This window comes from Lepidochelys olivacea (assembly GCF_965140295.1).
Source record: "Lepidochelys olivacea isolate rLepOli2 genome assembly, chromosome: 7".
NCBI classification, from domain to species: domain Eukaryota; kingdom Metazoa; phylum Chordata; order Testudines; family Cheloniidae; genus Lepidochelys; species Lepidochelys olivacea.
The window spans coordinates 4725119-4737564 of NC_140417.1; the positions used below are offsets into that span (position 1 = coordinate 4725119).

Sequence of the window (12446 nt, forward strand, 5' to 3'; positions counted from 1 at the left end):
AGGATCATAACAGCCCCTTTAGCGTTTTTTTATATTAAATTCAACTTACCTTACTTTGTCTTTACATTTCCAGTTTTAAATACACCACAGATTGTCATTTTTATGTTTGAGTCAACGGCCCATAAAGATGAATGGGGAAGTTCACACCTGTCAGAGCTATTGTGTAAGGGTGGTTGGGAACATGTGAAAATATCACTGTAGCAGTCACAGTTAGTTCACATTTTCACGGTTTTCTTTCCAACCACAATAGCAAAAGCAAATTTTTTTTTAAATTAAAATTGAGGTTCTGGAGCACAAGTCTGCAGAAAAGGGTGAACTCTGCCATGGTGAAATACATGGGGCCCTGATTATAGTGAGTGCCATCATTCAGTTAATATCCTGAAGTCCTGAGTGTTTAGTAGAAGAAAAAAATTGTACCAAACTATACTTCAAAAATTTCTGTTACAGTGACAGATGTGACAGCATGCTATTTTAATGGTCATATCACTTTAAAATAAATAGGGATGTGATGCACTCACTTTTTTGGATTTGTTGGGCACTAAATATGACTTATCTTCCCCTCATCCACCGAAATAAAAATCAGATGCAAAATTCAAATTTAGATACTGTATACTACACAGTTCCTCAGGAAATGAAGCTGTTTAAAGTGAGTTGATTATATTAATGAAATGTTAAATAGCATTAAAGTTTAAAGTATATTTTAAGTTGCAACTTGCAAACAAAGTTAATGCTGGTAGCTGACAAATTACTTAAAAGTGAAGAAATGGAACAAAGCTATTTATGCTGAGTCTGTCATACTAAGGGAATGATCCTGCAAACACTTGTGCACAGGCGTAATTCCATGGAGTTCAGTAGGACTATGCATGTGCTACAGCTAAGTGTTTGCAGGACCAGGCCTAAATTTATCCCTGAGATATGCTGATTACATAAGTCATAAATGCCTGCTTGTGTGCCGCAAATACAGTTTTAGTCCTTAATAATTTAAAACAGTTGTCACTTATTCATGGACTGTACTAGCTCAGCTCTGTTTTAGCAACATCTGTCTGTATTAGGCCTGAAGTCCCATATGCCAGAGAGTTTTGACATTTCCAGTACTGGTTCAGTCACTATGAAGCATTACATACCATTGCATAGTAAATTCTGCGGAACAAATCTCGTATCAATTACACAAAACAGTACAGATTTAAAAAAATCGGGTGTAGATACCTTTACAGTGTGGATAAAATGGACAAAAGTCAGATAATTCATAGTGACTATTGATAGAAACAGTGTTGACTTTTGCCTTCATCCTTCCCACCCAATTGTGTGAGATGCAGAAGAGTGGTGTTACGATTTCAAGGAAAAATTTCACATATTTAATCTTTTATATTTTTAAGGAGAGGGCACTAAATAGCAGGAAAGAAAAAATATCTTTCATATACAAAATTGTCTAAAAGAAAAGGAGTACTTGTGGCACCTTAGAGACTAACCAATTTATTTGAGCATAAGCTTTCGTGAGCTACAGCTCACTTCATCGGATGCATACTGTGGAAAATTCAGAAGATGTTTTTATACACACAAACCATGAAAAAATGGGTGTTTATCACTACAAAAGGTTTTCTCTCCCCCCACCCCACTCTCCTGCTGGTAATAGCTTATCTAAAGTGATCATTCTCCTTACAATGTGTATGATCATCAAGGTGGGCCATTTCCAGCACAAATTCCAATTCAGCAGTCTCTTGCTAGAGTCTGGTTTTGAAGTTTTTCTGTTGTAATATCCCAACTTTCATGTCTGTAATTGCGTGGGTGGGGAGAAAACCTGGATTTGTGCTGGAAATGGCCCACCTTGATTATCATACACATTTGTAAGGAGAATGATCACTTTAGATAAACTATTACTGTTAGGGAGCTTATTCCTTCACCCACTTACTTCCCTGGTCCTTCTCGCATGAACAGAGAGCAACAATACCCAAAGTCCAAAGGTGCAAACAATTCGATGTTTATTGGGGTGAACTTCCAGCAAGCATGATCCCAGTTTCCTTCCTTAGTATCCTTCTTCCCAGCTCTGACACCACAGAGCCTTACACCTGTGTCCCTGTTCCCATTCCTACCCTTAGCCAAACATGATTCCAACTTCCTTACTCCCATTCCCTGTTCCCTTTCCCCCTTTAGCAAAACATGATTCCAATTTTCTTACCCCCATTCCCATCTCCCCCACCCACTTCCTCATTGACTACAGATTATATAGTAAAACTTGAGTTCTGCTTAGCTATACCTTAACCAATCATTTTCCTGAAATTTAACTAACCAGTCCTAACATATCATAACATGATTATGTAACCAATTATATCCCACCACCTTAATTAGTTTACACCCAGCAAAATTAATTATACAGCAGACAGGAACAATCACAGAACCAGACAGAGATTATACAGACAAACAATAGCAAAGTGGGAACTATAATGACAAGACAATACAGAAGTGAGGATTTCACATCCCAGCTATTGATAAGTGAGTTCTTGCCAGACAGGATGCTATCAAACTAAGTTTCCTTTTACATTTTCTAGGCACTTCCCTTTCTCTGGAGGTGATAGGAATACAATCCTGTCCTGATAGTGCCTAACAGCCCAATAGCACCTTATTTCAATATGACTAGTTTGGAATGTGAGGATGTGACTGTTCGCTTCCCAGCTTATGGCTGCCTCTGCTGCTTAGCCAAAGGCCTTAGCCTAAGAACAGGGCCTCAGACTGTCACAGTAAGAGAAGGCCCTTACACCAGCAGATAGTGATTTTGATTCTTTCTTTTATACCTCTATAATTAGCCAAGTCATAAGAATACACCTAAATTCTTAGAGTATAGGCCTTTACAGACAGGCCTGAATATCTATATCCTAGCAATTACCAGCAGGAGAGTGGGGTTGGGGGAGAGAAAAACACCCATTTTTTCATGGTTTGTGTGTATAAAAACATCTTCTGTACTTTCCACAGTATGCATCCGATGAAGTGAGCTGTAGCTCACGAAAGTTTATGCTCAAATGAATTGGTTAGTGTCTAAGGTGCCACAAGTACTCCTTTTCTTTTTGCGAATACAGACTAACACGGCTGTTACTCTGAAACCTGACAAAATTGACTGTCCACATTCCTTCCAGTAAAACTTTCAAAGGATATTTAACACATGGCCTTAATACATATGTGTATCAACACTGATTTTCACAGTTGATTATAATGCCGCCTTAACTTAGCAGTCCAAGTACAGATTCATGTGGTTGCACATAAAATTTCAAACAAGATCTATTGCGTAAATACATATTTTCTAAATGATGTATAGAAACTGTGTATATGAGTTACACATATGAACCAAAATAGTTACCCAATAGTCCAGCACTTCCAAAGAAGCAATTTATGATGTATCTCATATGTGCATTAAAATATGTATTTAGGTAAATAAAAATTGATTTTTCTTTTTTAAAAAAGCCTAAATATATGTGTTCAAAATCTGTACAAATGTTTTGCTGAAAAAGCAATTTCCAGGTAAATATAGGTCCCTATTGAACAAAGCATTTAAGAGTATGCTTAAAGTTTAAGCACATTATTTGCTAAATCTGGACCTGTGTCTCCAACTCTTAACTAAAGTATTTTTGTGGCCTGTAGTATCAATTGTATGATTTCATCCATAAGCATTAACAAATATTGCTCAGGATGTCCTTGTGAAAATGGGGAATTTTATCTCTGTTCTTCAGTTGGAAAAACTGAGACCCAGAAGTTACACCTCTTACCCAAGACCACTCTTCCCTCTAAGCTGTGCATGTGTGCGTGCACACACAGATCCTAAACCCCACGCACATGGTGAAACACTGCATGCACAAAAATTTGCACAGAAGCACAATTTGCACAGAAGAAATGTTTTGTGCACACAGCTCATCAAAAATTTGCACAGAAGACATTTTTTTGCGCACACGGCCTGTCAAAAATTAGAGGGAACATTGCCCAAGACCCTAGAACAAGTGCATGTCAGAGCTGTAGTTAGAAATCAGGAACTTCTGGCTACCATTCTGTTTCTTAGACCACAGGATAGCTGGTTGTGCAGTTGTCTTTCTTGAGCTAAGTACTGGAACCAATTACATTATCATGGATTTATTCATTGCAAAATTTAGCTCACAAATATTTTTGAGCCATCCTCAAATTAATGCACTACTTGTTTGTTGATAGCATTAAACAGCAAATTTATTTTTATCTTAAATACTGCTAAACTATGATTGTAATAATATTTAGGCTCTAGAAAATGTTTGTTTTATAGAAACATGACTACAATTCCATGAACATGAATCCTATCATCATGAGTTCCCTTTCTAATATATTATCCACCACAGGAGGGCACATTCCATCACTGCATAACTTACTCTAAAAGGTTTCAGAGTAACAGCCGTGCTAGTCTGTATTTGCAAAAAGAAAAGGAGTACTTGTGGCACCTTAGAGACGAACCAATTTATTTGAGCATAAGCTTTCGTGAGCTACAGCTCACTTCATCGGATGCATATTGTGGAAACTGCAGAAGACATTATATACACAGAGACCATGAAACAATACCTCCTCCCACCCCACTCTCCTGCTGGTAATAGCTTATCTAAAGTGATCACTCTCCTTACAATGATCATCAAGTTGGGCCATTTCCAGCACAAATCCAGGTTTTCTCACCCCCCTCCAGCCCCCCCCCCCACAAACTCACTCTCCTGCTGGTAATAGCCCATCCAAAGTGACCACTCTCTTTACAATGTGTATGATAAGGTGGGTCATCATACACATTGTCATCATACACATTGTAAAGAGAGTGGTCACTTTAGATGGGCTATTACCAGCAGGAGAGTGAGTTTGGGGGGGGGGGGCGGAGGGTGAGAAAACCTGGATTTGTGCTGGAAATGGCCCAACTTGATTTTCATTGTAAGGAGAGTGATCACTTTAGATAAGCTATTACCAGCAGGACAGTGGGAGGAGGTATTGTTTCATGGTCTCTGTGTATATAATGTCTTCTGCTGTTTCCACAGTATGCATCCGATGAAGTGAGCTGTAACTCACGAAAGCTTATGCTCAAATAAATTGGTTCGTCTCTAAGGTGCCACAAGTACTCCTTTTCTTTTTACTCTAGAAGGTGAAATCCTGCCAACTTCTGTTACATTGTTTAAGTGAGGGGTTGGAATTTTGGTATCCAAATAGTTCAGCCTTTTCTGAATTGCTTCACACGTAAGGCAAGCTTTAATAACACATTGTATGTGTGTGGTGTTTTGTGAAAAATTGATTGATAGATTAAATTGTGAAGCAAAGTTAAATTGCTTATTGTTGTATCATATCTTTCTTAGACTCTCTATTGGGCATCAGTAGAAGAATCTATTCCTAAGTGGGAGCAGTTTCTTTTAGGAAGAGCACAAATGCCTGTTGGTTTTAAGAAAAAGAAATCTACAAAGTATAACATAAGTCACCCAGAAGGAGCTGCACAAAGATAAAGAGAAAACCTTTGACTTCAATGGGCAAAATAATGCTATACGGACAACAGTGTGTCAGGCCATTAAATTGCCATTTAAATTTATGTATATGAAAATGAATCATGTTTGATGGGTTTTTTTCCAGTTGTATCTGTGTGGAAGAGTTCAGCTAAACTGTAGTCTGCCAGCTTGAGGAGGCACAGAATAACATTTCTCCTGGTGGGAGGAACAGTCCTTCTTGAAAGTCACTTTATAAGATCAGAAGTTAGACACTGGTCTATGGAAGCCCACCAGTACAATAGCCTCTTTAAGATGACAAGAATTTTAGGTTATGTATAATCCTTCACTTTTGTATTTTTAAGTACCTTCTATATGAATCTACCTTTATTTTCTTGAACCTCCTTGGCCATGGGGGGAATTTATTCTGGGAAAGGCAGGCAATTTACATCAGGCTGAGGGGAAAGCTTTAGTTTATGGCTGGTATCCTCTATAGGAGCCCAGTGGTAAAGGGTGGAGAGGGCACATATTTAATCTTTATGTCCCCTGTTTTCCCTGACCATGTCAGTGACACTGATTTTTTTAGGGGGGAGGAGGATGGCGAGGGGCTGTGTTGGTCTTGCCCATAAGCAATTGCAATTTCTGTTCCATTAACCACTGCTGCAGACTTCCCATATTAGGTTCTGTGCCTGGTTTGCGAAAGCAGAAGCCAATGCGAATTTGGGTTGAATCCAGCCATGAAGTTCATTTTACAGACATTGAAGTAACAAACATTAGGATTATATTTTGACCATGTTTCCTTTGTAGTTTTAAGCTATTGCTTTGTGTCACTTTCATTTTGTTAATGTAAGCCAGAGACACAATTTATGGATTAGGGCATGGGAGGTGGGGAGGAACCAGACAGAAAGTCAGCCCAACTGAGCATCCCAAAGATCACAGATACTGGAATAAGAAGGGGGGGGCGCTTGCTTTCTATCGCAGATTGAGGACAGTTTCTCAGCCTCTGCCTACAAACATGGAAGGCCAGCCGGTGTTTTTTTGCTTGCATATTGTTAATTATTTGTATTCTCTGAGTGCCTAGGAGCCTTCGTCACAGGACTCCACTGTGCTAGGTGCTGTACAAATAGAGAACAAAAAGACAGTCCCTGCCCCAGATAGCTTACAGTCTGAGGCTAACCCCTTGATAAATTAGTGTGCCTGGGAGTCACCGTCCATTGCTTCCTCATGTTTGTATATATTGAAAGGCCGAATTCGGAGAGAAATCTTTTCAAGTAAATTACTTAGAAGTCTTTGTGCTTTTTCACTCTTCCATAGCAAGGAAGCATGGTGGACGTTGGGGGGGGGGTTTCCTCTAGAATGGGATTTGAGTCAAGAGGATCAATAGAAACCAATTTCAATAAAGGGTGGTTACTACTTCCCTAGGGCAAGAAGAATTCATGTACATAGTTATGAAATGGGGCCACACAAACCACTCCAGTCAGCTATAGGCTAACCAAATTAATTACCAGGAACTATTAGGAATGATGAGCCCTCACCCCCTTATTTGCTGTTAGGGGTTTGTCTTTCCCCTACCTCCCCATTAAGTTTGGAGCGGGGGGGGTAACCTTGTCCCTTTATCTGATTTTTGTGTTATGGGTGTATGATCTAACAGCACCTTTCTTCTACTCCATGACCAACCTCTGCATAAGTGTCACAGCTCTTTACACTGCTCCATAAGGAAGGTGCACCTTCTGAATTTTGCACCTAGAGCATTATGTGAATTTAATTAATCGAATAGGATTTAATTATCCAGTGCTGACTGGCTGTTAGTGAGGAATTCATTGCCCCTCAAAATAGGGAGCAGCCTCTCCAGCTGGAGACCACAGGAAGTCTGAACAGTTTGCAAGGGCCAACACCTGCAGAAGCTATTTTCTGCTAGATCAGGCTCTTAGTTTGCTGAATTTAAATCACTCAAAGATTCACCCAAAAAAAAATTCCCCCTAGCTGCACTTTAAAATGATTTTACATGTTCAAAGTTTATATGAAACTTTTTCTATTGAAATGTCCATTAAACTGATAAGTTTTTACAGAAACTGCCATGTTAGACATATCCTGTTGAGTGGGTGTTGGTGTTTGTAACAATAACGTTGTTTTCAAAATATGTGATGGCAGATTAGCACGCTTCTCTGCAGTGTTGTTAACAGTTGTAATTAAGGAATAAACAGTAAAGGGTGTCAGTCCGATGACAATTCCATCTATAGTGTCACAATACAAAATGTCACAAAATATTAGAACTGTTATATAACTACAAAAATATCAAATTAGGCTTTCATCTTAGAAGCAGAAAGCTTAAAAAAAACTGGCATAGAGACTGTTGCAATTTTATACCTACTCATTGTTCTGTCACAAAGACAAATTGGTAATATTTTGTTCTATAAGATTACAAAGTGATTCTCAGCCATACCGTCGATTTTACAGTAGTGTGTACAGATTTTCAGTTCTGAAATTGTAAATCCAGCCAGATGCAGAAGTGATAGAAAAGGAACAATTTTTATACATCAAAGGGGAGCTTTTTGAAAGGGGCAAAGGAAGTTAGGTTCCCAAAGAGGAAGGATGAGTCAGTGGTTAGTTCAGCAGCAAGAGACCGGGATTCAATTCCCTGCCTTGCCACAGACTTTCAGGGCAACATCCACAAAAGCATTTAGATAACTAATTGCATGTGCCCAACTTGAAAATTGAGATCCTTAAATTTGTGGTCAGCTGCTGCCCCACCCAGTAGGTGCCTAAATTCCATGGGTGCTGACGTTTCTGTTGGTGCTCAAGCGCAAATCCACCTTAAGTCCTGATACCACCAAGCTGTTCAGCAAGCTCATGCCTAAGGCCCAGCAGGATTCACAAAGTAAGCATTTCCACTGCCTATCTTGTCGCCAAGGCCCGAGCTGGTACAAATTCCCAGAGTATGTCTATTCAGCAACTAGACACCCGTGTCTGGCCCGTGCCAGCTGACCTGGGCTTGTGGGGCTCATGCTGCAGGCTGTTTCACTGCTGTGTAGACATCTGGACTCAGGATGGAGCCCAGACTCAGGACCGTTCAAGGTGGGAGGCTCTCCGAAGGCTACATAGCAGTTAAACAGCTCTGCAATCTGAACCCCATGAGTCCGAATCACCTGGAACGGGCCAGCTTCAGGTTTTTCTTTGCTGTGTACACGTACCCTCAGAGGCCCCCTTAGAAGCTCCCAATGAAAGAGGATGGGAGTTAAGTTCCTACCTCCCATTCGTGCTTTTGACAGTCTCTCCCTGAAATTTGAAAATAATGAAGTAGTATTCAACCACAGTGAAATTTATATCTATTTCAGTTAATCTGAAAATGACAACTAAACACATGGTGAAATTGTGAAATGTTGATTCAGGGAGAGAATCACATTCCCAGACTTAGGATGTCTGATTTATGTAGTTAACAGCTCCAGATATTTTAACATTCATTTATTTTAGTTAATTTCAATCAATTAAACCAAACTAGGTCTTTTGGATTGTAATTCAGTAAGGATTTTATAGTGTGCAGAACGTTGAAGCTTAAATTGAAAACAATACTGATGATGCTAAACTCATCCTCCCTTCAGAGACTTAGGAAATTGAAATTCCATATTGTTCAGAGGGTATGGTCTTGGAAGCAGCGGAAGTACAGCTACGCTAGTGCATGGAAAATTGTAAGGAAATATATCTATTCAATTCAGGAAAATCCATAGAACAAGAACAGGAGGAAAGCATCCTGAACTGAGAAGGCAAAAGAGGGCACGTTACTGCTTGTACCACTGTAACCCAAAGTGGTAAGAAATTAGCACATACAGAGATTGTACATGGACCACGTGGAACAATAAAGGAAATGGGGCAGAGAGGCAAACCGGAGGGCATCTGAGATGAACAAATAGGGGTGATTCTCTCTCCTTCGCTTGATCGCAGAGCTCAGGGCCTATTGTCAGCACTGAGGACAATCATGCTGTCGCTCATGCAGCACTTAATAGACCTTGTCAACCACCCTAATATATTGCTAGGGTTACTGTTGGTCCTGTGTGCCTTAAGTTGCCGTGTATCTTGGCCCTGATTCAAGACAGCACTGGAATGTTGCCTAACTTTAAGCATGTGCTTAAGTCTTACTGACTCCAGTGGGATTTAAGCCTGTGCTTAAATGTGGTCCTGAATAGGTTTCAGAGTAATAGCCGTGTTAGTCTGTCTTCGCAAAAAGAAAAGGAGTACTTGTGGCACCTTAGAGACTAACCAATTTATTTGAGCATGAGCTTTCGTGAGCTACAGCTCACTTCATCGGATGCATACCGTGGATACTGCAGAAGACATTATATACACAGAGAGACCATGAAACAATACCTCCTCCCACCCCACTCTCCTGCTGGTAATAGCTTATCTAAAGTGACCATTCTCCCTACAATGTGCATGATAATCAAGGTGGGCCATTTCCAGCACAAATCCAGGTTTTCCCACCCCCCCAACCCCATACACACACAAACTCACTCTCCTGCTGGTAATAGCTTATCTAAAGTGATCATCAAGTTGGGCCATTTCCAGCACAAATCCAGGTTTTCTCACCCTCCGCCCCCCCACACACAAACTCACTCTCCTGCTGGTAATAGCCCATCCAAAGTGACCACTCTCTTCACAATGTGTATGATAATCAAGGTGGGCCATTTCCTGCACAAATCCTGGTTCTCTCACCACCTCACCCCCCTCCAAAAACCACACACACAAACTCACTCTCCTGCTGGTAATAGCTTATCCAAAGTGACCACTCTCCCTACAATGTGCATGATAATCAAGGTGGGCCATTTCCAGCACAAATCCAGGTTTTCTCACCTCCCCACCCCCATACACACACAAACTCACTCTCCTGCTGGTAATAGCTCATCCAAAGCGACCACTCTCCCTACAATGTGCATGGTAATCAAGGTGGGCCATAGGGATGCTGTCCTGAGCCAGGGCCATTATTTGGAACATATGATTCCAAGTAGTCAGCCACATCTCTGACCCCGCATCACCTTTTATTTTTTTTAGTTAGCCCATGTAGTTTCCTTTCAGTTCGTAAGTGCTTTTTCACTCAGCACATGCTGCCCTAAATGCTGTTCTCTCAGGTTCTCCCTTCTGGTCCTTTTACTGCTAGTACTACAACTTAAGCCACATAGTCCATGACAAGCTCCTGGCTGAAAAATATTCTTAATTGAGAAAAGCAATGGGGAAAACAAATGACTTTACTGTGTGTGGATTAGCGCTTGTGTGTCTCATAAGAAGGAATACTGAATCACCTTATTTGTTAAGTTTATGTTCTGATGAGTAACCATTGTACTGACCTAAGAACACAGCCTGATTCATGCCCACGTCGTCACCTCCACCACCACATTTCCTTAGCTGTATACTTTTCTTGATCACTGGGGAAAGCAGTGCAGTTAGGTATTTCTTTGGGATGAGAAATTCCTTATTCCTGAATACTTTCTCGAGCCTTTTGTTATTTTCGTATAAGATATTTATAAAATAAGAGTTTTTATTAAATTTTAGTTGCATTGCATCCATGGTGGTTTATATTCAAGACCATATTTTCATTCAGGCTTCGAGCTAGATTCTACACTGGAGACTGCAGTTTTACACACACACACACGCACATGGGTGTGATGCTCAAACTGCTTTTGTGCATGCAATTCAAGTAGTTAGATGTCTAAATGCTCAGTTTGGACTTCTGTGCATTAAACAATATTTTAAAAATCTGACTCTGAAATTGAGTGTAATCTTAGAAATTGCTTCTGAAAATGTAGCCCTTAAAAATTATTTACTACAAAACTAAAGTTTTTAAAATATTCATATTATTTTAATAATTCAGTACATGTACAGCTAAGATACAAGATATTACTTAGCCTTAGGAATTCTCTAAAGATTTAAAGCAGTTATGCGATTTTAAAATAGAGCGAACAAATTTCATAAATATGTCTTATGTATCCAAAGACCAGATCCAGGGAAAACGTGTTTTTAAAGTTGCAGTAAGGAGTGATCCACATGGCAAAATGATTACTTTTGTGTATTCTTATGTTATGTCAGATGTATAGCTTACAGTAGAAAAGGAGCTATTCTGGCTCCAAAAGACCAGTAAGGCAATCCCACTGATTTAACGGGGGTTGTTTGAAGTGCAAAGCAGTGCTGAGTTTGGCCCAGTAAATACACATACAAGAGACCAGCTGCAAAAAAAAAAATTGCTTGTTTAAAATAATATTCCTTCTCCTGAGTTCTCATTTGACGCTGAATTGAAAAAGTTAAACTGCTGTATGGAGATCAGAATTTCAGAAGTTTATTGCTAAGAAATCCCATATTCTTGCCAAACCTAAAGTGGAGGTGATCTATGGATTCACATTTTTGTTTCACAACAACACAATTAAGTATTTGATTATCTAAGGTGTCATCTTACCAGCAAGATATGGATATGGATTTTTAAAATGCCCCTGTGGAAGATACAGATGCAAGAACAATTCCTTTTTGGATCCTCCTGCAGTGTGAAGTTTTTGTCTTTGCAATATGTAGTACCATTTACATTGGGAATTTGTTATTCTTTCAAAAACAATGCTAAAAAAGCTCTTGAGAATGCTGTAACCTGCACCCAGGGCATATATAATCTTCTGGTTGTTTTTTGTGAGATCCACATCACAGGAGTTTGTCACTGATCTATATTACATATGTAGTAATAATGAATTTAATCATCGCCTTTCATAACTTTTCACCTAGGAATTATTCTTAATTCCTTCCTTCCTTAATTCTTAATGATCTTAAAAATTATTGGGTTTGTTCTTTCTCCTGATTCCTAATCATAGCACTTACCAAAGGCCCCTATTTGAAAGGCCACGGAATACCAAGAAGTTTGTTTACATCGTGCTCTTGAAAGAAATACAAGCCCAGCCAGATTTCATATGATTGTTTTGTAAATATATTGTAAATTAATAAAAATAATTTTTATTCTCCTTTAAA

The 12446-nt window shown here is 39.4% G+C and overlaps 1 protein-coding gene across 3 annotated transcripts in view; it reads left to right on the forward strand.

The window, feature by feature from the left end:
• Positions 1-12446, forward strand: part of CEP15 (centrosomal protein 15) — a 26637-nt gene extending 14191 nt beyond the window's left edge. For all 3 annotated transcript variants that reach the window (XM_084632850.1, XM_084632851.1, XM_084632849.1), the window contains exon 5: positions 5334-12446. In XM_084632850.1, coding sequence (XP_084488976.1) covers positions 5334-5477 — 144 coding nt within the window. In that variant the 3' untranslated portion in view covers positions 5478-12446. The remainder of the gene's footprint in view (positions 1-5333) is intronic.